General features: G+C 37.1%; 1 protein-coding gene across 1 annotated transcript in view; it reads right to left on the bottom strand.

Moving 5' to 3' along the window:
• Positions 1-27,370, bottom strand: part of LOC310719981 (contactin-associated protein-like 2) — a 138,997-nt gene that overhangs the window by 58,769 nt on the left and 52,858 nt on the right. Inside the window, exons 4-10 of the mRNA XM_083530208.1 lie at positions 27,038-27,185; positions 25,702-25,905; positions 25,377-25,561; positions 23,306-23,449; positions 20,910-21,168; positions 10,016-10,165; positions 4,744-4,906 (exon numbers count right to left, since the gene is read on the bottom strand). Coding sequence (XP_083386334.1) covers positions 4,744-4,906; positions 10,016-10,165; positions 20,910-21,168; positions 23,306-23,449; positions 25,377-25,561; positions 25,702-25,905; positions 27,038-27,185 — 1,253 coding nt within the window. The remainder of the gene's footprint in view (positions 1-4,743; positions 4,907-10,015; positions 10,166-20,909; positions 21,169-23,305; positions 23,450-25,376; positions 25,562-25,701; positions 25,906-27,037; positions 27,186-27,370) is intronic.

Below are 27,370 nucleotides of genomic sequence, written 5' to 3'. Positions count from 1 at the left end.
TGGTATGCTCTCTGTCCTGTCAATTATAAAGACATTAGAAAATGTGCAGTGAGTTCATGGGGGGGGGGGGGGGGGTGTTAGGTTTGTCTCTGAGCTAGTCACGAGTTTAAGAATCTACAGCGACCAGGCTTAACATTATGACGTTAACATTATGACCTGCCTAATATTGTGTTGGTCCTCTTTTTGCTTCCAAAACAATGCCGACCTGTCGAGCATTAACTTCCTCAGCAACCACATGCATCAATTATTCTTGGCCATGAGCCTGTTGGCGATCCTTCCTTAGACCACGATAGATAGATAGACAGATAGATAGATAGATAGATAGATAGATAGATAGATAGATAGATAGATAGATAGATAGACAGACAGACAGACAGACAGACAGACAGACAGACAGACAGACAGACAGACAGACAGACAGACAGACAGATAGATAGATAGATAGATAGATAGATAGATAGATAGATAGATAGATACCAATTAATGCACAGGAGCTGCAGTTTTGAAGATGTTCTGACCCAGTTGTCTAGCTATCACAATTTGGCCTTCAACAAATTTACTTAAACTTGCCCATTTTTCCTGCTTCTAACACTTCAACTTTGAGGACAAAGTGTTCACTCGTTGCCACCCTATACCACGCATACTTATATATAAGATGTATATGTATGAGATGACTTATGCTGTATATAATTATTATATATAACCAAAGGGAGCACATAATAGCCTATTTTATCATACTGGTGGGTGTTTTTTTACATTACCTCAAGTAAACATTCTTTCCTAAAAAAAACGTTCCTTGTTACATTTAAGTGAATGAATTAACAGGTTCTCAAAAATAAAAACCTGTCGTAAGACCACAAGTGCAACCCATGATATTCTCTCGCTTTATGTCTGTAACTAGAAACTGCTTTCCTAAAAAATGTATGATGTACAGGAGAATAGATCATTGAACTGAATTAGTTATTCAAATTCAGTTTGCATAGATCGGTGCTTTTAAGTCTATTGTACTGTATAATTACTATGTGATTACTATGTGAGGGTCATTGGACATTTTCACCTTATTTCTTTGTACAATGCACCTCTATATTCGCCATTCGCACGGAAAGAGCTGGTCTCCACTCAATACCTCATGTCTGCACTTTTTGTTAATAGAAAATGTACTCTGCACAATAATACATTCAAAGAAAAAAAAAAAAACTACTTTATTCAAAAACCTAAAAGAATTGCTTTCATATTATTAATATTCAGTGGCAGGCTGTTCATTTCACACCTTGGCATTCAGTGGAGTCCTACCTTATTCAATCCACCTTTAAATACCATCATTATTAGGCCATGGCTATAGAAACCATCAATATTAGACAGAAACTCAGTACAGCAGAGCACTGCGTCATAGACTGGTATCTCACACAGTGAGAATAAATGGAATTACTGAAACAAGAAACTCGATAAAAACCATTCAACAAGTCTCCACCTGCACCGCCTGCATACATCTCTAGCAGAATGCAGAATATAATATGTATAAAATGACTCTCTTTTCTATCTTGTAAATGTCCTTGTAAGTATAACTGCAACCAAATAAATTTTCTCACCTTGTTCAGCCATTGTGGCATGAAAAAACAGCTAATAACTGAACACAAATATAATTGAGCTTGTGCAGTTTGCTACAGATGCAGTATGCAAGCTCTGACTAGCCTTTTGACCATCCAATCGAACGTAAAAATGCTGAAATTACTGGATGCCAGTTAGTGGGCATCGGAATGGCCAAATCACAGTCTGATTGGTAAAAGAAACGGCTCCGAATAACATGGATTTAAAGCTGAAAAGAGCACATGCTGTTCATTTCTGATGGCCTTACAGCAATACATGATGTGACGGCTGAAAACTGATTGGTTAGAAACTCCATTTTAAAATGACACTATGTGCCACTTCTCCTTGGAATTAAATCAAAAGAATAGACATTAGATATTGCTTTTTAACACCAGCGTCAACAGAATATTTGACCCAGAGGATCCCAAAGGTCTGCGCGTGTTCTAGCTTTCAATAAAGCATAATTTCAAGGATTTTTAAATGCTATACATGTTGGTTTGTTTGGTCCCAATTCTATGCTCAGGTTCAGTTATATTAGTATCAGAAATCTGTTTATATGACTGAAGGGGTTTGAGAATGCAGAGATGGTAAGCTGGTCTTGCTTTGTGCATTTACTCATGTGCTCAATGGAAAGTGACAGTTATAAAAAGCAGTCATTAGAAGCAATAAAAAGAGAATAACATTTGATTGAAAATTCTGTCAACTAATCATGCCAGGGAAATTACAAACATACACACGTTTTGTTCTTTAATAACACAATTTTGTATTAACAAGGTAGTTACGATGACTTATTGTCGCTTTTTGGTGCATCAAAAGATCCAGGCACATGCATACCATAGAAAAAAATTCGACCTTGCATTCCTGTGACTGCTCCCAAAACTTGCCGATTTTCAAAAACGAACCATAAACAACAGAAAACCAATTATGTTGAAGTGGCCAAGTTTTTTTTTCTATCCGAGTCCTGAAAAAAATGAGTTCACTTCTCAGCTGACTGAGTGGTGTTATTCTAATCTGTCGGAAAAATAGATGAGATTTCAAGCTTCATTATTCTAGTACACGCTTAGCCGAGGAGGTGATGTTTACGCTGGGCTGAACCGAGCCGAGCTGGAGAGCGACGGTGTGTTATTGCTGTAATTCAATATGCACGCCGAACAGCACGTAATGAAGTGCTGACGCAAAATCGCTAATCGATAACCACATCTCGATGAGCTGTCAGTAATATTAAATCCGTTTTAGGATTATTTTAAGGATTCGGTTTAGTTTCTTATCCATAAAGCCCAGATTGAACTATATGGCTAAATGTTTGAAGAGATCCAACTATCACAGCAATCAATCCCCATTGGCTGTTATGATAACTTTCCACTCTTCTGGGAGTGTGGAGTGTGTTTGTGAATGTTTTTGTGCTCATTTAGCCAAGTTTAGTGAAGTCAGGTACTGATGTAGATGAGATGATAAGACCTGGGTTGCGCTTCGCATTCAATAATTTCCAAACGTGTTCAATAGGGTTGAGTTCAGAACTTATTGCAGGGGATCTTCCACTTCAACCCATGTAAACCACATTTGTTATAGATCTGGCTTTGTGCACAAGTAAAGGGGAACATTTTATGCTAGCACATTCAAGAAGATCCTATACAATTATGTGCTTCCAACGTTGTGGTAAGACTTTGGGGAAGAACCACATATAACTGGAATTCAGGTGTATAGTCAGTATAATACTATATATACTCAATAAGTCAGGAATTCATATGTTTCATAATCTGTCAATATAAAATATAATAAATAAATAAATAAATACAAGTAGTGGCATTTATGCATGTTGCCTGTTCAGTGCAGTTTGTACATTTTTTTTTTTTTTTTTTTTTTGCAGTGTCGGTTATTGTAATGATATCAATGAATAATAGCCATGACCTCTTATTTACCTCCAGCTGTGTGTTTTTCCAGTGCAATACTGATCATAAGTGGTTGATTTACGTCATTGATCATCTTTGTTTATCAGTGTGCTACATTTATATCTATATCACTGCCGACACGTGAGCTAGAAAGCACGGCAACACATAAACATGTATTAAGGCTCTGTGACAGAAACTGCATGGCTAATCAATCACTGTTAGCATAATGACAGAGAGCTGGTGCTCATATTTCTTAAATCGAATAAACCGTGTTGATGCTCCTGAAAAGGAAACGCTACAAAATGTTTTATTATTTAAGAATTAAAACCTGAAACTAATAATATCTGATAATTACTAATATCTTATTTAAATTATATATAATTTATATGGGGGCGTTTGGGGGAGTGGTGGCTCCAGCGGTTAAGGCGCTGGGTTGCCAATCGGAAGGTCTGGGGTTCAAGCCCCGGTATCGCCAAGCTGCCACTCTTGGGCCCTTGAGCAAGGCCCTTAACCCTCTATGCTCCGGGGGTCCCTTACGAGAAAAAATAAATCAAGGACTGTGACGTCGGAGTGACGTGGGGCCGCCTTCCCGTGGGCTCACCACCTGCAGGAGGGACCGTGAGGGACGGTGCTGTGAGGATTGGGCAGCAGTCGAAGGCGGGGGCCTGCTTAGACTGCTGCCCCCGCGACCCGAATTATGGATAAGCGGGAGAAAATGAATGAATCATTTATATGTTTTTACCTAGAATATGTATACTATACATACAAAAGTATTGGAACACCTGACTTTTTCAGCTATATGTGATAGTATATAAGTTGGAAGCACACAATTGTACAGGATATTTGGATAGTCTTTGGATAACATGACAATGTGCACAAAGCCAGGTCCATGGGTTGCAGTGAAAAATCTTAAATGGTCTCCCAAAGAGTGCTTACCTCACCCACACTGAACTCCTTTGGGATGACATTATTATAAGAACAAATGGGACTAAAAGTGGAATGGGATGTTAAAAAAGCACATAAAAGGATTATATTCATTTGTCTACAAACATTTGTTTATTGATTGTAGCCAATGGATCTAAATTGTAAAGATAAATTGTGTAAATACTTATTTAATAAACTGGTCTTTTGCATGTCCTACAGTTTTCTGGTTCTACCTTTTCTATGGACTGGTATTGGACTGGTTTTATATTTTTGGCTAAAACAGTACGTACTGGAAATTTTTAAGGTGTAGCCTTAAGGACAGAGGTTTATTTGTTATACAGACCTGTCTATGATGGTACACATGTCCAAGCTGACATTCTCAAATGCTCCCAGCATGCCCCGCTCCACTGCCACCAGGTCAGCCAGCTGATCGTCCACCTGGATGAGCTGCATGCAGCCCTGAAATGAGCGCTGCGACGGAGACACTTGGGTCTGCAGGAAGTAACCTGCACACAGCAAGATAGGAACGAGGAATCAGAAGTGTTTAATCTTATTGCATATTGCTTTTGGTCATTTAAAACTGATATTAATTTGATCAACTTGTCAATCACCAGTTAGTTCTTTAACATAATTATAATAAAACAATTATATCATAGTTATTTATTATACAATATACAGACAAAAGTGTGTGGACACCTGACAAAAAGATTCATATGTGTTTTTTGAACATCCCCTTCCTCATGTAGTCTCCATTTGCTGTAATAAGATCCACTATTCAGGTCTTCAGGGAAGATTTTAAATAGATTTTGGAGTGTGCTTGTGAAGATTTGTGCTCATTCAGCCACCATAGTAAAGTCAGGTACTGATGTAGGTAAGGTGAGGGGGCCTGGGGTGCAGTCAGGGTTCACATTCATCCCAGTGGAGGTCAATAGGGTTGAGATCAGAGCTCTATAGCAGGCCACTCAAGATATTCCACTTCAACCCATGTACACCATAGCTACATGGAGCTGGTTTGTGCACAGGATCATTGTAAAGAGGGCATAGTTTGTGTCTCCTAGTTCAAGCAATGGGAAAATATTTAACTGGAAAATGACAGGACTTTTGTCCAGATAGTATAATAATTGTTATTGTGTATACTGTTTTGCATCTTCCTGATTTTATCAACAAATGCTTTCTGTGATATTGTAGGTGTAACTTAAAAATATCAAAACAATCCACATATGTCGTTCATATATTGTAGGACATTATAAGGTTACAATGAATTTTTCAACACTGAACTTTTAGGAGTGGATTTAAGGTTAAATATTTCAATTTAATTCATTATAATACAGTGGTACCCCACTTAACGACCGGCTCGGATATCGACCTTTTCGCTTAGCGAACAGTTTTTCGACCGAAATTTGCGTCCGCTGAACAACCAAATGCCCGCTTATTGACCTTTTTTTACCCCGACACACATGAAGCGAGGGAAAGGATCTTCCCAACCTCAGCCATTGTGAAGAGAGCATCTATCGTAAATTAAACTTTGGTTTGTAAACAATAAAGTGTTATTTAGCAGTCAATATAACAATTTATTGCGTGTATATTGTATATTGTATATTGCGTGTACATTCGCTCTTCGACCTTTTCGCATTTCGACCGGTTTTAAGGAACGGATTAAGGTCGATAAGCGGGATACCACTCTATATAAATTAACGGTGTACATCAAGTCATAAAGCTTATCAGGCATCTAAAAATTGGCCTTTACTAAAACATTTCCTTAAAAAAAAAAAAAAACTAACTTGATGCCTGTTTTCCAGATCATAGCTTTAAGCTATGATTGTCAATCAACCCTTAATTCTTTAGAAACCTGCGTCCATGTGGAGAATGTGAAGAATACCGATGAGAGTATGAGGTAGTGAAGCAGGACTGAACCTTTAAACTCAACAAGCTGCTCAAGCTTAAATAAGACATGAACACAAATCTCCCACAAGCCTTCAGAGACTCTGAACAGTCTCCTGATATTAATATGCAAATGACCGTATCTGGAGAAAGTACCATTTGTTTTTTTGCCGATAGAAAATAACTAAGAAATAACAGTTGGTAGGAAAAGCACTGAGGTTTGGAAAGTTGTCTGGGCCATCTGTTGTCTGTCTCTAACACTGTTTTCTTTTTTATTTTGTGTCTGAACAGGTGAAGAGACAGCATGGCAAGTGAACAAAGTTCCCAGTAGTGCTAGCTTGACAAGAAACAAAAAACAAAAGAAAGCGCACATCTGCTGAGGAACACAAGATTGAGAGTAGTAAAGCATCTGCCAGGATGTGTGTCAAAATTGAGAAAAGTGCTTGCGGAAATTCTGAAAATGAATAAAGGCAGGCCATACAGTATTTGGTTAACTGGTTTCAGTTCAGCTCAATCTAGGAATGTTAGGACATTAAGAAGAAGAACAAGGACCAATTTTTAATCTTTACTGCATTAACAACCAAGTACATGGTGATGTCAGTATTTTTGAGATCTATAGGTGTTAACAGGGATCACCAGACTAAAAGGGCTACAGTAATAAAGACCTATGTATTCAATGTATTATTTATGACCTGTAGAATCTCGGAATATTGTATAACATGCACAGCAAACACCAGAATGTAGAAAATGAATAAATAAATAAAAATCTGTGACTGAAATTGTGGGATGCATTTTGATCCCAGACAGGCTGGATTGAAAAAACTGTTGATCACCTAAGAAGTTCACACACAGCCATCTCATGGAGCATCTCTTGAGTGAGTTCCGTAGGTGGAAACACCTTGTTGACATGAAAGGTCAGAAAATGGCCAGATTGGTTCAAGCGGCCAGCAAAGGTATAGTAACATAAAATGAGCATAAACACATTTTAGCAGGCCAAAATTTGTACTGAATGTAGAGCGCCTGCAGAAGAACATGTTGGGTTACTGTTCCTGTCAGTCAGGAACAGGAATCTGAGAATGACATGGGCATTAACGGACCTAAACTGGACAGTTAAAAAACTCACTTGTTCTTTTTTCAGTCAGTTTGTAGTAAATCAGTGCCCATGCCAGCCTTGGAATTATGTTGTGGGCTGACAAAAATAGAATGTGATTTGCTCTTATAGCTTATACACCTGAAGGGTTGACATATTGTGTGTTTAAATGTGCTTTTTTTCTCACCACGGTTGTAAAGCATAATTATATGACTTATATGCCTTTTTGTCAGCTGAATTTTCTCAAACACGTCAGTTGAATATTAATTAATATGAAGCTGTTCCTGTATACTGTTGTCTTCTTCTTCTTTTGGCTTTTCCCATTAGGGGTCACCACAGTTAATCATCTGTCTCCATACCCCCCTGTCCTCTACATCTGCCTCTTTCACACCAACTACCTGCACGTCTTCCCTCACCACATCCATAAACATACTCTTTGGTCTCCTCTTTTCCTCCTTCCTGGTGGCTCCATCCTCAGCATTCTCCTACCGATATACCCCATGACCCTCCTCTGCACATGTCCAAACCATCTCAATTGTGCCTCCCTTTCTTTGTCTCCAAAACATCCTACATGCACGGCCCCTCTAATAAACTAATTTCTAATCCTGTCCTTCGTTGTTACTCCCACTACAAATCTCAGTATCTTCAGCTCAGCTACCTCCAGCTCCACCTCCTGTCTTTTAGTCAATGCCACTGTCTCTAAATCCATACAAGATCGCAGGTCTCACCATAGCCCTATAAACTTTCCCTTTCACTCTTGCAGATACCCTTCTATCACAAATCACTCCTATAACTCTTTTCCACCCACTCCACCCTGCCTGCACACTTTTCTTTTCCACACCACTCCACTGCCCTCCCTCTCATTCACACCCATGTACTCTGTCTTACCCCTACTGTCTTTCATTTCCCTTCTCTCCAGCGCATACCTCCACCTCTCCAGGCTCTTCTCAACCTGATCCCTACTCTCACCACAAATCACAATATTATACGCAAACATCATAGTTTATGGAGACTCCTGTCTGACCTCGTCCATCAACCTGTCCATCAGAACTGCAAACAGAAAAGGGCTTAGAGCCGATCCTATATACTGTATGTATGTATGTATGTATGTATGTATGTATGTATGTATGTATGTATGTATGTATGTATGTATGTTTATTTTATTTATTTATTTATTTATTTATTTATTTATTTATTGCACTGTGATGCAGGTAGAACATAGTCTTCAATATGTTTGATGATATGTACAAGTCATGTATTTGAATTTATGCTTCTTTCTGGTAAAAAACGGACACAGCAGACATCATAATTTTGAATTATTTCAGCAACCTGAATGAAGAGTGTAGTTATGGCAATTTTATTTAATTACCCAGTACAATAACTCAACTTACAACAGATATCTATTTAGCACTGCATGCACGGTATGCTTAATAAATAAGAATTTATGTTTATTAAATGCATTCCAAATATAGTCTTTTTACAGATTCAATCAAATAGCTTTTTTTTATTTATTAGGAAAAGGCAACCATACTACATTTGTCTATTATGTCTACTGTGACACAATGCTTTTTTTTTAACAGAATAAAACCAATTTCAGGGAAAAGATGGCTTGTAAACAAATTCGAGTCAGACATACTGGTCCTCAGGTGAAATAAAAACGATGAACGGAGGAACACTGATTGATAATTATGACTGGCATCTCCAGGCTGTTGTAAATATGTTGTGAGGACTGAGGGGCAGAGAGATCGTGGCTTTCATTTAGATTTTCTGAAAATGAATAAGGTTGATGAAGCTCAACTACTAAGGTATTTATCATTACATAGAAGTTCTAAATTGCAAAAGTCAGAAGATGGAGACTTCAAATCTGATTTCAAGCCAGGCATCTGTGCCAGAAGTCCATGTATGGCATAATTACCTCCCTTACAATCATAGTAACACAAGTTAATCCACGGCACCTTTGCCGATACCGAATACTGATGTGACATTTGATTACTAATTAATTGTAATTGAAATTTGGTTGATGATAAATCTCTTATTAAAAAGGAAGAAGGAAATAAAAGGACATTTTTTTGTTCACATATACCAGAAATGTTTGGAGCTGAAGTCAGACAGTGCCCCGAGAGCACTGATGATTAAGGGCCTTGTTTATACCAGGGCTTGAACCAGGGCATCGCAAAGTAGATTCCTTTTTCAAACGTTTACCAAGGCCCTTAAAGAGTCTAATTTTTGGTATAAAAAACTAAAATGGTTAACTGCCTATAAACCTCAAAACAAGAAAACAAGGTCCATATGAAAATGTTTTTGGGAGGCGGAGAAAGTCACACGCCAAACTAGACATGGATAATTGCCCTTCATTACAGAGAAAAATATATGTAATCAACCACACTTTGCATTTTGCCATTTCTTTGCTAACTTCCCATAATCCCTGTTCAAAGGCATATGTATGAGCACAGTTAAATTCAGGTTTAGTTCAGGTTTATACCACTATTGTTCAGTGACAATGTAAACTAATTGCCTGAAACTACCACAAACAGTGCACCTACGACTGAAGCTTTATTTGGTGACAGACAGTAAACTTCATTTTACTTAGCAATTGTTTTGTGTCTTTTCAGATAAGACAATTAAAGTCAATGGGGTAACTTGCCTCCAAAGTGGTACGTTCCTCCAGTTGTAATCTGGAAGGGCATATTGGTTCTCACAGCCGAAGCTTCGTCCCCATCGAGGATTAGCATAGCAGAATTTTCTTTGGCCAAGAAGTGAATATCGTGCCATTCTCCATCATTCAGTTCGGAGCCTGTGAGAAGAGTAAGTGAGATATCATTAAATACTGGTCTATCAGTATCATGTATCATGTTAACACCAAATAATACAGTATATGATAACTGTATATAATATTTCTGAAAAAAATTATTCTTTTAGTGTTATTCAGAGCATTGATCTGTCTTTGCTGTTTACATGCTTTGTCTTCTTCCAAGTTTACAAGCTAGTGTTCTCAAATGTGTAGCATTGCAAACTTAGGCTGGTCAGGTGTCTATTAGCTTTGCACATATGAATCCTAATATTTTTTCCTCATTCTTTTTGATTGAATAATTGTGAACTCTTTGTTACATTGAATATAAAGATTTTAAAATCTTGCCACAGATTCTCATTCATGAGGTTCTGGGCTTTGACTGCTTCCACTGTTTTGGACCATTTTGTTGTTAAATCTTTAAAAGTAAAGAAAATTTAATCCAGTCCAATGGAACAGGTTTGCTTTAAGGGCGGCCTTGTGTTTGGCTCCATCCATTTTTCCCTCATCCCTGATGAATCTCAGTTTTTCAGTTAAAGTTTCCCAGTCTCTGTTGATGTAAAATGTACACCCAGCATGAGGCTATCACCACCATGCTTCACTCTGGGATTCTATCAAACATAGTGGTTTTTAAGCTATTTTAATATAAAATGTACAATATTGACTACACAGCATAATGCATTTACATATAGAGGCATCATGAAATATACTGTAGCCAAGGTTGCATATGTATTCACCGGGATACACAATTGCATGAAACTAAACTTATGATTTTGTACTCAATCAGAAATTTACATGGTTCAAAGGAAAAGGCCACCAATGTTCACTATGATATTACTGAAAATCATAATGTAGCAATAGTGAAGAGATGTTGGTGCAAACATCCAGAATGTATTGCCGCGATATGACAGCTAGCTGTCTGTGAGATGATAAGTATCAGATAAATCAGATACACAATTGCATACATATATATAATATTTATATAATGTATCTCCTTCCTACTGTCTCTCTCGCTCTCTCTCTCTCTCTCTCTCTCTCTCTCTCTCTCTCTTTTACACAGACACACACACACACACACGCGCACACACACACGCACACACACACGCACACACACGCACACACACACACACACACACACACACACACACACACACACACACACACACACACACACTCTCGACAGTATTTGGCACACTATTCAGTGCTGAATAATGTTGGCTATTGGTAGCAATATGCAAGATATATATTCAAACTCCCTCTTTGCTGAAATACATTTACACATTTATATATATATATATATATATATATATATATATATATAAAATAAAAAGTAAATGAAAAGATTTATATATATATATATTGATAAATCTTTTCATTTACTTTTTATTTTGTTATACATTGTTTTATTTAAAGTTATATTCACAAAAGACCATCAGTGAGGAGCAAAATACAGTCTGAAGAAGTTTTAATAGCCTATATAATCACTGATTTCATGGACATAATCGATAAATCTCAAGTACTTGTTATTTAATTCTGAATGCAGTAAGGGGAACAGAAAAACAACCAGCATAGGACTAGTTTGAGGGACTTTTTACTGTTAATCAAACAAATGATGAAAGAACATTTACGATTATTATCAATGACTTAGTTATTCCTGCTCTTTCTCACTCTTTCTCTCTCTCGTTGCACACTATTACAGTGCAGAATAGTGTTGGCTATCATATCATATCGTAGCGATATGCAGGATATATATGCACACTCTCTTTGTGTGTGTATCAAGTTGGAGGACTTTCACCCAGACACATTCAGCTGTCCACACTCTCTCTCGGGTAAAGGACAGGTGAAATGAACTGACTGCCATCGAGAGTACATATTGCAAGGCACCACTGCGAGCCCATTCTACAGAAAATGAACTATAATGCACAGTCGTATAGCGAAAAGCATGAAGATTATGAGATCAGGATCTAATCTGCGGGTCACATTGAGGTTGCGGGCGAACGTACAACGGGCGAGCTTCAGCAGTCACGGACATCTATACGTGATATATAGAGTAATATTGCTTTACACATCATTACTGGGAGGATCATGGGAAGTATAAAAGGGGAACTTTAAGTTTATTTGGTTTTCTGTAGAGGATATGGATATGTGTAAACCTATTACAAGCATGCTATAATGTATTAAACAGGCAAACATTCTGAACACAGGAACTCAGAGGTATCTTTATTACGCATCATGAATTGAACTGAAAAAAGTTCTATTCATGCAAAAAAAAAAAAATTAAATGCATGCATTTATTCTAATATTTAATTGTTTCTATAGAAACAGCTAATTCACATTCACAAATTTTTCACAAAAAAAAAAAGCAATATACTATATCTTGCTCTTTAAGAAAACCTTTACGAAATATGAAAGAAGACAGCAACAACATTTTTATGTAAAAGCTGTTCCTTGAAGTTTTCAGACAGAAGTAAAGCCTTCAGGATTCTAGAGTTTGTGCTTTAAGGCTTTTCAAGCTGCATTTTTCTTTTATTGTTTCTTTTATTATTAGCTTCAAGAAAGAAAGAGAAAAATGACTAATGCTGGTGAAGAGAAGTTGTTTACAGCTGTGGCTCAGCTATGACACCTTGTTTGGTGGATGTTCCTCAATATATAAAGCAACTCAAAACTGATAAATGTGAGAGTTGTGTTTTTTAATTAATTAAGAATTGTAATTGTTGGCTAATTGCTGTGTCAAGTTCCATTTATTTTTTTTCATTTTTTTACCTCAGTAATGTGTAATCATGTCCATATTAATTTACAGTTTTATAATCATTGTTGTGAATTCACAGACAGATTTAATCACAGGGTTTTGCAGCTTCAAAAAAATCAAAAAATGTGACACAAGATTAGCGACAAAAACAGGCTAAGATCTGTCTTCATCAATAGTGTGGTGCAAGGCCAGATCAATAACATGAGCAATGTGTAAAATAAGGAAGACTTGGTTGAGTTTGTAAATTAGAGTTTCTTTTAATGTGTGTGAGAGAAAAAGTTTGCTCAATGAGAGTCCAACATATTCGAAGGCTGAAGTGGCTGCTGGGAATTGGAGTCATGGTGAAGCAGAGATGCGACACACTGGTTGCGATTAGCATTAGCCACACATTAACACTTTCATTCAAACCACAGCATCGATATTCCCTAGTGTAATGATTGCCCAATGTTTGCTTAGTCTACTGACTTTCTACTTTCTTCTCCAAAGGCATTCAAAATAAATCAATGGTTAAGAAAGAAATTCATTATACCAGCAATTGTATTTCACATAGAATACATTTCTCAATTACTGCTGGTGATATGTATGTGAAATATAAATAATCCCCAATATATACCAAATCACCGGTTTCAAGTGTAATGCTTGACATTATAATCAAGGAGAGGAATCCACAAACAGGGCTAAAAAGAAACAAGCCTTAGCTCATCAGGTTTGCTGGTAATCTTTTTCGCAACTGTTCACAATTCCAGTTCAAAACATTTGTAATTACTGTTTTGTTCTTTAAAAACATTAAAGAAAGAGAAATGAAAAAGGAGTAAAAGCTTAGCCTTGATATCCCATTTATTCCATCTGGTTTGGATTCTCTCTCATTATATCCCATCAGAGACTTTGTGATAAACTTTCCACTTCGCAGACTAATTAAGAAGAGGTGAACCATGTTAACGCAGAGTGGGCAACTTGAACTCTGACACATTAACCAGGGCTAATCTCTTATCCACCTGCGTAATGAGACTTTCTCCAGGATGACCTTTAACTCTTCAGGTCCTTAAACACAGTACACGCAGAAAAAAAAATGATTTAATGGACATTTAAATTATATATTTTTCCAGAATTCTCACAAGCGTTTGGAAAATAAGCAATTAAAGTACTGAGGCAACTAGAGGATTTTTTTTTTTTAGCAAAAATTATTCAGGACAACAGGAGGTATAACTATTAAATGAATCTGTAGTCCAGCAAAAAGTATCTCTGTCTGTCTGTCTACAAGGTGATATCAAAAAGTGCTATTCTCACCATGTCCATTACCAAGTCTGTGATTTCATTAAGGAAACCAAACTTGTGCATGATGATCATCGGAGAACAATCCACATGACCTCACTTCGGCTCCTGCGGACTTTGCCCTCTTCCCGAGAATGAAGATGGTTTCAACACCATTGCGGAGATCCAGTGCAAATTGCAGAAGGTGCTTGACACGCTTCGAAAAGAAGACTTCCAGGACTTATTCCAGAAGTGGCAGGAATACTAGGAAATTAGGAAACTAGCAAAATGCTGTATTGCTGTGTGTTCAGCCAGAACACTGAAGATGGGTCATGGATGGTATCTTCCAGCATGACAATGACCCAAAACAGCTCTTTGGTGTTGCTCATGGTGGTGGAGAGGTTTGAATGGAAGTAGCTGATTCTGTGATCGGTCTTTTGTACACATCACAAGTTGATATTATGAGCACTTAAAAAAAAAGACAGGACTAATTTGGGTGTGTGGGAGTAAGAATTCTTGCTGTTTGGTAGTTTGGTCAAATACAAATTAAATTACAACTTTTTATTTTTTTTATGGATTTTTATTTTTACATTTTGTCTCTCTGTTAAATTAAACCCTAGAATTTCTAGACTGTTCATTTAAGGGGTAATGGGTATTTGATCAGCAGGAAATCAAATAATTATTTTCTCAGACTGTAAATAAAATTAATATAATACATCTTTACAATAATCCGTCAAAATCCTAACCTGAACAGCCTCTTTTTTCCCTCTTGACCTTGTTCATTTTTTTGCTGAATCTGTACATTAAAGCCAAAACTGCAGGCTTCAGAGATGAGAGATTATGATGTTTATGAGCCATAGACAATGAATATATGGCAGAAAATGAAAGGATAATGCATGTGAAGATGCATTATAGGAATAGAAGACAAAGCAAAAAAAAAAAAAAAGGTTATTTAAAATCATAGAAGGCCAAGTTGGGGTGTTTTACTGCTGGCTGTTATATAACTACTGTATTAGGGTCTGTTTTTAAGTGATTGTGGTGAAATATGAGTGTGTTTAGAATCTTCATTTAATAAGAATGCTAGAAAACATGATGATCATGAGAAATGGTCAGATTTAGTGTAGTTAAGTGTAAAAATGAGCAAATGCAAATTTAACCCTTTCTGCTCCAGTCACCTTCACAATTCAGCCTAACTTATAGCCAATGAATTATATTATAATAAAAGAAAAATATTTGATCCCATGACTGTAGCATAATATCTGGTGGATGGCAATGGCCAGACTGATTTAAGCTGACAAAAAAAAAAGCTATGGTAGCTACAAATCATTAAACAGTGATGTAAAGCATTTGAGCAAATGTACTTCATTACTGTTCTTATGTAATGTTTTTTTTGCTACTTTCTAGTTTTACTGAGTATCAATGATATAAGCAAGGGGAGTGGTAGCTCCAGCCGTTAAGGTGCTAGGTTACTGATCGGAAGGTCAGGGGTTCAAGCCCCGGTATCGCCAAGCTGCCACTCTTGGGTCCTTGAGCAAGGCCCTTAACCCTCTATGCTCCAGGGGTGCCGTATCATGGCTGACCCTGCGCTCTGACCCCAGCTTCTAAGCAAGCTGGGATATGCGAAGAACAAATTTCACTGTGCTGTAATGTATATGTGACAAATAAAGGCTATTTTTTCTATATAAAAACTTTAATCCTCTACTCAACTAAATTTATGCTTTAATATATGTTCTTTTTACTCCATTATATTTTAACTGAGAATGAACATTACCAATTACATTTTGCACCTTTGTTGAAGATGTCATTAAGACCTCGTGAGTATATCACTGCTGGCCTCCTTTTCTTTTGAAAAAAGAGCTCCAATAAATTTTAAAAACTTTGAGAAGTTGAGCTTTTGTTGAAGTTTATTACAAATATTACCCCTTTCTAAAACTGAGAGTTGCAGCAAATCAGCTCTGAATATTTGTATTTACCTAAAATCATTTACTATAAATGTAATTTTCCATTAAATACTAATGATTTTGGCTTTTCACTAATGTGTCTTGGTGTTGAGGACTAGAGCATCTTTGATCCTGCCTTCAATATGAGTCAAATATTCAAGTACTGTTCAAATCAGACACTTTAAGACTCAAGCCATGATGCATTTGGTGACTTTTAACTCGCAATGAAGGACGTTTTGCAGTATGGTATCTATACTTTTTCTCAAGTATTATTTTCTGGTACTCTTTACACCTTTAAAGCAGCAAGCAGCATTGTGGGGGGCCAAGCACTTACAGTAGACTCTGTGTTTACTCAATGGGTATGATAGATGTGATTAAAATGTTGCCCAATCAATCACAAGAAAGCAAAGCCATAACTTGTTGAAAGTCGTTGCATAGTCTCAGGACTTGAAGATGCCTACCAAGTTTTGTGCTAGTGGGTAAAAACGTTGCTAAAATACAGCCTCGTTCTTGTTCGGTGGCCACGCTGTCAGATTTGTCGGTCCATTATGTGAAAACTGTTCAAAAGCTGCAAGAGAAATAGTGGAATATATATCCTTGACAAAAGCCAAGCTTCTGGAAAATCTAATTAGGTGGAAATTGCCATTATAGGATATTGACAGAGGCTTTTGAACACACAGTTCATAAGTTATGACCCTAAATGAACTGCCAAATTAGGCCAAAACTCAAAAGGATGGGTTTGCCAGAGTGAAGGGAAGACCTGGCCCAAAACTACTAGGAATGTTCTTAATCAGTTTGCCAAATTTTAAAACATTTTACCAGGCTCCTCTATAGAAAAGACCAACTTGTTTGGAGAAAAAGAACAACAGAAGCACAGACCAAACCTAGAGAACCTAGAGACCAAAAATTGCATACGACCACATCAGGTTCCACTCCTGTCAGCCAAAAACATCTTTATTCGTGCATTTTTTTAGACATAGGCAATGAGATGGTATATAAACATACTCCATGTGTCGCGCTGTTCCGTCCAGACGGTGTGTGTCATCTGCTTGCATCACTTTTTTTTCTCAGAGACTCTTTGTGCTCTTTGTCAGATTTACAGAGGAGAACAAATGCATCATGGTTGAGTTTCTGTTCAATGTGCTGAAGGTGACGATATATTATTTGTTATACTCTCGAAGCTCTATCCCATGCTTTTTAGGAGGTAGCAGAAAACCGGAGAACCCAAAGGAAACCCAAACAGACACAGAAAAAAACATGAAAAACTCTCAACCCAACTACAGGATCAAACTAAGTTGCCTTAAACTGTAAAGTATAAAACCTACATACTCCAGTTGTCAATGTAAAGGATTCTATTATAGAGTGAAGATATTAATATACTGTAATAATCATAATGTCCTGAAATTGTATTTAAACTGTCACTTCATGTGCTTGAGTTCGGTGTAATAAAGGCTTTTTGTTTGACCTTCTGCAGAAAACTGTATTTAAAAAAAAACAAAAAAAACATTACAATAGAGGTTATGACTCGAGGCTAGACTTGACTAAACTCTGATTATGAAGCTGTACGCTTTCAGGAAATTGCCTGGAATATGAGGTCTCTCAGATCACATCAGGGAACCAAATATTTAACGCCAAAGTGCCAAGCTGAGTCAAAATTCATAAAAGCCTTAGGCGTTTATTTATTTAGAGAAGTTTTTGGAATAAGTGCTAGGGAAAAAAAAAAGACAAAAGCAATACGCACCTCTCATTTTTTTCCACACAAAACTTCACATGGCTTGAAGGCATCAGTCTCTGTCTGGCAACGGAAATCGCACTGCTGAGTGCATTTTATATCAAAGAAAATAAAAGAAAAACACATCAAGCCTAACAAAAGGGAGGTTTTTTCCTTTTTTCATGATTTTGCATTAACACAATGAAACAAAGCAATATGCTATCAGTGATTAGTCAACCTGTCACACTTCACTGTTATTGCTCTGCAGAAACAGGTTTCGGAGCAAAATGTCAGTCGCCCTGTCAGTTTTGTTTTGTAATTGAATAGCAAATAGAATATCTGAAAAGATAAAACATGCAAACATTTATTGTAACGCAAACACATCAAGTAAAACAGAAGATTAACTCAAAGGTATTATACATGATACAGGAGACTTGGAGACCTTTTCATCAACTGCATTATCGATACTTTCCACAAAAACCTGTTGTATACAAGCTGAGACTTTTCTTCTGCACCTATTTGATTTAGCCATGTTCTGCAGTCAGTAGTCATTTCCAATATGGCTGCCTTCATGGACTGATTTGCTAGTTTTCTAAAGGGACATCTTTGCTGAACTTTATGAAGCAACCTTTTCTTCTTCTTCAAGTTAGTAGCCATCACAGCGGCTCATTCATCTCCATACTACTCTGTCCTCTACATCTGCCTCTTTCAAACCAACTACCTGCATTTCTTCCCTCTCCACATCAATAAACCTCCTCCTTGGCCTTCCTCTTTTCCTCCTTCCAGGTGGCTCTATTCTCAGCATTCTCCTACAGATATACCCCATGTACCTCCTTTGCACATGTCCAAAACATATCAATCGTGCCTCCCTCGCCTTGTCTCCAACATTGTCTTTCTCCACTCTTTCAAATCAGCTAACTCTCTCCCTTTCCCTGCTGTCTCTGTAGACGTCTTCCCCCTCTGCTTCTCCTCCTTCGCCCAACAGTAGCCCAATTTCCACCAGTACCCTGTTGGCTAACGATACCTGTGGCGGTCGTTGGTAACCCGGGCCTCAACCGATCCGTTATGGAATTTTGGTTTGTGTTCCACATATTTATTTGGCATGTTTTATGCTGGATGATTACCCAGCAGATTGTGATTTGATGTCTCGTAATCGATTTCTGAAATTGCTGACAATGATTCACTTTCAGGACAACCTCAGAGTGTCTAAAGATGTGAAGAAAGCCAAAATTTGGAAACTTAGGCCGTGGTTACAAAAACTACAAGATCAGTTTCTTTCAAGTCAAGTCAAGTCAAGTCAAGTCAAGTCAAGTCAAGAAGCTTTTATTGTCATTTCTACTATACACAGTGGTACACAGTAAAAACAAGACAACGTTCCTCCAGAACCCTGGTGCTACACTAAACAACAACATAAAGCTACAACACACAACATAAAGCTACATAACATAAAGCTACACAAAGTGCAATAAAGCTACATAAAGTGCAATAAAGCTACATAAAGTTCTTTGCATAATAAAAAGATAATGAAATGAAATGATGGTACCATTCAAGGGAAAATTTCATATACGTGTCTATATGCCAGCAAAACCTCACAAATGAGGGTTCAGGATGTGGGGTTGTGCAGGTCAAAGTGGCTTTCTTTATTATTTAGATATTTGTCAAGGGGCATAAAATCCAGACAGAGAGGAATCTGATGTTGGTGAGGCTGGAAATGTCCTGAAAATGACATAAACCCTTCCAGCAGGAAAAAAAAAAGTTTTTTGCAGACAACTATTTCATATCAGTTTCACAGGTGGAACACCTAAAAAAAAAAAGAGGAATCCACTACATTGGTACAGTCCCAACAAGATAAACGACTGCAACATGATGGATGAAAAGGAACTGAAGAAAAGAGGAAGAGGGTCAATGGATTTAAGTGTGAACCAGGACAACATCATTATTGTAAGATGACGACAAAGCTTTGAACCTACTGTCTTCTTTCGTTGGCATCGAACCAATGGGAAATGTAAAAAACTGGGATCGGAAAAAAAAATGCACATAATGGTTCCCAGAACAGCCTTTGTTAAAACAAGTCCATGAGTAGTTTAGGCCTCCCTGTCATGCTGTTTGCACTTTACAAGTTCAGATTCATATCTTGAAGATAATATATGTACATTTAGTGGCATATTGTCAAAGTGCATGCATGGAACTTATACAGAGGAGACCAGATAAAACTGGAGCCTCAGATGAAACCAGAGTGCAGAAAAGCGTGGCAGACTATTGTCCTCTCCAGAGCCAGATACAACACCTCCACATAAAACACCAAACTTCAGTGTTCCTTCTGATGTGAGGAAAGGATGCTATTGATCATTTCCCAACATAGGAAAACCAACAGAGATGCAAACACTGCACAGGCAATCACTTCTCATATGTCTACTGTGCGAAATGCTAAGTCCATCTTTGTTTGAACAAATACAGAAACAGTTTTTTTGGCCTTTTATAAGGTGAAATGGAAAAGTCATAGAACGGTTCCTGTTTGAAAAAATAAAAGAATGTTTGAAACATTCTAAATACAATAATATCTTAGATTTTTGTTATAAAATAAACATCGTTGCGGTCAGTAAATTGCCATAAATACCCGATGTATCAAATATGATACAAAAAATAGCACATTTGTAAATGGTAATACTTTCTATTTTCTTTAAAGACCCAGTAAACACTTCAATGTCCACTTCAAATAAAAAAATATAGAATTTTCTGTCAATTATTTAATTTGTCAGGCTTTACAGGGTTGAAATATTAATGGAATACGTTTTCTATTCACCTTTAGACTGAACAAATGGTTTGGACTAAAATGAAGTGTACGTGGTACAATGAAGATGGTCCAGTCTTATTGTGAGCTGTGGGTATAGAGTGGAGTTTATTCTGTGCGAATTGAGCAGTATTAAGACATATAGCATATCATTTTGGAAACATTACTTAACAATTTCATGTCTGAAAATGAGATTCTGTCTGAAAATTGCTTTAGAAGTGACAAACAAATCCATACACTGCATTTAGCCTTGGGCCAATACTATTTTTCCATACTAAAGCACAATAATGCAGGTCAAACATCTGTACCTGACGTCATGTCCACACCCGAGTTCTTCTGCTGTGTGATGCTGAGATGCGCTGTGACTTTGCCATCTCTCAGCGTGAGATCCAGCATGCCGTCAACCAGGGCACTGAACACGAGCAGGCCGTTAGAGTTCCAAGAACGAAACTGGAAGCTCAAAGACACCATGTTGTTCTCTCTTCTACCTGGCAGCTGCAGGAAACTTGTGGCATTGAAGGAAACAGGGAAGGTGTGAGATTCCAGGCAGGAGAATGTCAAGTTGCGCTGTAGAGCGGAAAATTAAAAATGCATTATTATAACAGAAGGTACGATACCAAATACTTGCAATGGGGTCTATTGATATGAATGGAGAAAACCTCATCCCCTTAGTATTTCCTTTCAAAAAAAGAAAAAACGATACGCATCAAAATCTAATCAGGCTTTACGGCGTCATTCCCAAAGGTAGTGTTCGCAATGCATATTTGAATTTACACCAGCGCCTTTGGATCATTCTCGAGGACTAAACGCTCAGAATGACTAGTGAGCAAATCAATGAAACGAAATGGCTCTATTATACGAGTTCACTGTACTGTGGGAGCTCTCGTGTGGAACGGGGGTTTACAGATCGCCCTCTGGATTCGCAGCTACAGCATGTTTTAGGATGTGGTGTGAATTTCTAAGTCTCAGTACAGAAGAAAGAAAAAAAAACAATACAGCGAGGCAAAAAGTCAAGTGCTTTCAGTCATACCAGCTCTGCGATTTTCTAAATGGCCATTTCGGGACCTTAAACGCACTTCAGCTCTGTTTTTCGATGAAGCCTAATCAATCTCATCACAAGAAATTAGAAAAATGCACTCAGCTGTTGGGAGCACTTCATAAAGCATGTTGGCACCGTTAATGACTACGTTCAACACCTTGTGTTTTCATGAATTTTAATGCAATGTGCCGAACATGAATAATTAGCCCAAGCGATTTGGAAAGCAACTTGTCAAAATGCCAGCAGAAAAAAAAAAATAAACCCCACATCCCCACCTCATATTATACAGACCTTGTTTTTGTTCATTAAAAAGTTGTGATGTGTGTTTTTTTGGCAACATTTCAGGCATTTCTAATAGATCTTTCGCAATCTACAGCCTAAAGCTATTCAAATCTTTTAAATCTCACATTTCAAATCACAGCGACTACAGCGAAGACAAAACTGAAAAAAAATTTCCTGCAAAGGGGCCAAAACATGAGTTTAAAAAGTAGGAACGACTACTGCATTTATCTAATCAGCCAATTAGTATTGCAGTATTACATGCATAAAACTGTGCAGATGCTCGCTGAGAGATAAATGTTTATATTAAACATCAAATTCCAGTAAGTAAGTGGTAACTTTTTATAACCTTGATATAATAAGAGTGACTCAAACAGCATCTCTACAACCTTGATATAATCTGATGCACTGCACCATTACTGCTTATTTGCATAATTGCATTGTAGAGGTATACAGCAGAGACGCACTGCCCCATGCTCCCTACTAGCATTGCTCGACTGGTCCCACCTTCTCTCAAGGATATAGCAAAGTATACAAAAAGAAATGTTTTTGTTCTGGCACCGAGATGGAGGAGAAGTCCAAACAGCCGAGTCACTGCATCATCTTCAAAAGACGGATGAAGACCTAGCGATTCCTGAAACAATTGAATTAGCATTTCTTTTCCCTGTTTGTCTTCATGTTTAAACAAAACAACAAAACAGTTGCTATAATTAATATAAATTGCTATAATATAAAATAATTTTGTACATTACTCAGTATTAGGGCATCTGAGAAATGCTGTAAATGTCAATTTTAATGTAAATGAGTCACCTCTTATATTCCAATAGAAAAAATCAGTGTAATAAAGGTGAAATTATAATTGGGTTAAACAAAGCTTTTTCGTTTTGATCTGTGTTATAAATGGCATTTATCTATGCCATCTATTGTTTTTTTTGTTTTTTTTTGTAAAAATTGCAAACTTGAGTTTGAAAAAAAAAGAAATTGCCTGTAATTTCTGTAATTTAGAAGCCGAAAGCTCTGTCTCACCCCGGATTGGGCAATCCCATTAAAACAGAACTGAGCGCAGGGAATAAGTGCGTGCCTTTGTCTATTTCTGTGAATATCACCAATATACTGTTTGGAAACCTTGTATTTGCTTGTCATCTCTTTTCATAGTCTAGGTAAATTATTTCGCATATCTGTGTAAAAGATATTTAGGCTTGTTACTATCGATAAAACCATTTTCTAGTACAATGAGAGCTAAAATGATGAGATGTGCAAGGGCCCAAATACTAATAGTATAACATTAAATAACATTGCCTAATCAAATTAAGTTTTTAAGAATGTATACAGCTAATCTCTTTAGAATTCATATATGTAAAAAAGAAAAATATGTCTTTAACTTACAAAGCTGGATGTGTCCACTTTCTTTCTTCTAGCCAAGTCTGTGATGTTTTCACCATTATAAATGATGCTCTCCATGCAGCCTTTGAAATTTCTCCGGCCTCCAGAGACAGGTTTACCCGAGTATGGCATCCCTCCAAAACTTATCTGCAAAGTGGTAATAAAAGCTGTCAGAAACATTTTTTACCACATGAATGTCTGAGCTTAAACACCTGAATTCTAACTACTGTGTGTTGTTCAAACATTGCCATTCGTTTTGACTACAACTCTACAGCTGAACGTTGAAATCAGCCTAAACAAACACAACAAAGCCTAACAAATGTAAGACAAAGAGTACAGTGCCACACAAGACAAACTATATTGACATGAGTTTGTGGACAGCTGACCGTAATTCATATGGCCTTCTGAAACATCCCATTCCACATTCAGTCTCAATTTGCTGTTATAATATCCTCCTAGATCCTGCTAGATAACAATGGTGCTCATCAAAAAAGCCACCAGTTAAACTAAATAAAAATTCTGCCTTTAATTAAATTAACAGGATTCACCAAAACCATTCCAATTCTACCTTTCATCGACGTGCTAGAATCTTCTTTGTTTAGTAAACCATTGCTTTCGTATTTCTGAGCTGGAAATCAATTTTCAATACGTCCCACCAGTAAGGACATTAATATGCATTAATGCTGTGTGACACGTTAATCTTGTCACACGTCCTTAACATGGATTAACACAGTGCTAAGAAGGGAAATGCAATTTCTTGTCGCATCCCCTGAACAAAATCCCGTACGGATGATCCCGAAGATCTGAATGCATGCTGATTATGACACAAGTGGCCTCAAGTGCCACTGTAGATTTTTTTTTAAACACATCTGAATCCCTGAGTGGGAAGTAAATTGTGGATCTCAGTGGATTATGAAATAAATGCTTAGGTACACGAGTATTTACCTCACTTGACCTTTTTTCGATATTTCATAGAGAACTTGAAACTAAAATGGATTTAATTGTAAATGAGTGAGAGATCACATGTTGCTGCTGCAAAAAAAAGAAGAAAAAAATAGTTTTCGTGGTAGCATCATATTTTGGGAATATACTTTGGGCAAACTTTACATCAACAAAACAACTAGAAGAGCAACTGTTCTTACTGGGAAACACTGAAACTGGGGTAGAAGGTCAGCTTTTAACAACCCCATCCAAAGCTACAGTACAGTGGTTCAAAATGATACAGCATGAATGTGTTAGAATGCTACAGCAAACTTACAGACTTTAATCCTATCCAGAATCTTTGGTATGAATTGAAAATTATGATTTGCCAAAAGGTCTTTATCCAGTCTGACAAAGCTGGAGCAATGCTGCCAAGAAAATTACATAATTTAGATGTGTGAAGCTGAAAGAGACATGTTCTTGAAGACTTGCAGCTCCAAACTTAGCTTAGGGCAGTAAAAAAAAAAAAAACTATACCATATTGTATGCAGTAAGAAATTCAAAACTATCTAACTAAAGTTTATATACAAGTAGGTAGTAATAAGAGGTTAGGTAGCTACCTTTTGTTTTGATAATTGCAAATTTGAAGTTAAAGACGTATTTTGTATGAATAAAAAACTTTCTTTCGGCTTCTTCTATCAAGGGTCGCCACAGCATGTTTGATTTGGCACGTTTTTTAAGCTGGATGCCCTTCCTAACGCAACCCTCCCCAATTTATCCGGGCTTGGGACCGGCACTAAGGCTTGTGCAACCCTAATGGCTGGGGATGTTCCCTGACGTATTTTGTCTGAATAATGTGTAAAATTGTACAAAGTCCATTTCAATGTCAAATTGCAATAACACAAAAGTTATAAAAGAGGGTGGGGGTAAATAATTATGCAAAGAACTGTATTTAGAAAAAGTGTAATTAGCATAAAAAAAAAAAACAAATGCAATATTTTATACATATATTATATTAAGAAACTTCTAGTTGAAGTAGATTTTTTAAATGTCCACAATAAAATGTGAATATATACACAGAAATTACAGCAAAGGCTTCCTTAATGCATTAATGATCACAATACTATATAAATTGCAAGCAATTAATTCTTGCCTCGTAGTCGAGGTCGAGGTGGTCAAACTCTCCGTTGGTACGAAAATGCTGCGTGTGCTGGTCCAGGGTGAAGTTGACGTTTCTCTTGTAACGCTCGATCACCAACGAGTGCCAGTGATGATCATCCAGCAGGCTGCCGCTGCTCACCGACGTGTGACCCAGGATGGAGCCGTACTGGTTGCTGCCTGCATTTCAAAATAATACAGATGCAGAAGTGTGCTTAAAGTCCCAGAACCAATTCTGGATTAGAAAAACCTGGTGTGTATGAAATGAATTTAAATTTGTCAGCATGATTAACAGTAATAATGAATCAAATAAATCATACCCAGGTTTATCTGGAGCAGCAGTCTTCCTCTCTTCAACTCGAGTGTGATGTAATCACCCTGCTGACCCTCGCCATGCAGGATCACCCCATCGCTCTCAGCCGTCTTAAACTTCAACGATATCACGTCCTTCAGAATCTTCATCTTCTTCATCTTGAAACGGTAAGAGATCACGCCCTGGCCGTCAAAGTTAATCACGTCGGCCCCTGAGGAAGCAGAAGGGGAGCGATCATTATGGGGAAGGCAAGAGAAAGGGGAAAGGATAAAGTATTTTATATAATTTCTTATTATAAGATTAATATAGTAATTTTTAAACCCTCTTCAATCCATGTGTACTCATTTCAAGCTTGAAGTCATCTTGCACTACTGGCAGATTATTTATGTAATTTAAAACTTTTTCTAGTAAAATGCTAAATGATCTGGCAATAGAAAAAGTAAGCTACAAGGTAAAAATGCATAATAAAATAGGATTTGTGATTTTTCATTCGATTTATTGTGTATTTATGATAAGATATTTCCATATATTGATTGCCAAGAAACTGAATCTGGAGAAGACATGGATCTGAAATTGTCGTATAATGAATGTTCAAGCAGATAAAACAGCAGTTAAAGCTGATTTTTTACCTAAAAGTTTCGCAAACAAACAAATCCAAAACTTAATCCAAGTCCAAGCCAGGCAAAAGAGTCAGGCTATCAGCAAACAATATATACAGGGTAATCCAGAGGTGAGAAACCATAAACAGGACAGAAGATTAAAATCGGAAAAGTGATAACAAGTCTTGGTATAAACTGAGGGTAAAACAAACAGCGCTGATACTTTGCAACGCTTCTATCAATTAATGTCCTTTAAATAGTCAGTAAGAAGTGTGTTTGTGTGTGTGTAAGAGCGAAAAAGTGTGTTTGGAGTTGTTCTATGAGGCAGCCTTGTCTGTAGGCTACTGTATATGGATTGCTGGAAGTCAAAGTTCGCTGTAGACCTGACAAAAATACAGCTTAAATAACTCCAGTCTAGCTAAGCTCTTGACTTCTCAGATCCATTGAGAATCAATGGAGAATTCTGAATTTCAGACCATCATAACCACTGACTTGAACTACAATTGGCTTTGCAACCAAAAGCTAATGCTAGTCAATACTTTTTTTCCCTCTCAAATGTCAAAACTCATTGTCTGTCCATCTGAATAGGATATATGCACAGGTGGTATAAAAATTGGATTTGACTTGCCAAAATTCAGTCAAAAACGTTCGCTAAATAAAAAAAGATTTTTTTGTATTCAAATAGGATATTTTAAAGTCTCTATAAGAATTCAGAGGAAAGGCAGTGAATATAAATCAACTTACAGTATGAGCAGCCATAGATCTCTATCCTCAGACCTATTCGACCTTCTTCACTCCAGTCCAGCGGAATAAAGCTTAGAAATCGGGCCACGATGGTGTGCTGAAGATTGTGTCGAACCACACTCTCTGTGTTCGAGTTTGCTGTGAATGTCTGCAGATAAAGACATGAAAACATCTGTTTTATTATTCAAATTTACATATTAATTGCTGGTAGTGTTTTTTTTTTTTTTTTTATCCAAAAGACAGACATGGTAGTGGGTGGGGAAATGCTTTCTCATTTTCTTCAAAAGACAGTCAGGCATTATTGCTTTTATTAGTTATTACAGGAGTTCTTCC

This window comes from Silurus aristotelis (assembly GCF_946808225.1).
Source record: "Silurus aristotelis genome assembly, chromosome: 25".
Taxonomy (NCBI): Eukaryota; Metazoa; Chordata; class Actinopteri; order Siluriformes; family Siluridae; genus Silurus; species Silurus aristotelis.
Note: the sequence above shows the minus strand (reverse complement) of the source record. Positions and strands in the feature narration are given on the sequence as shown.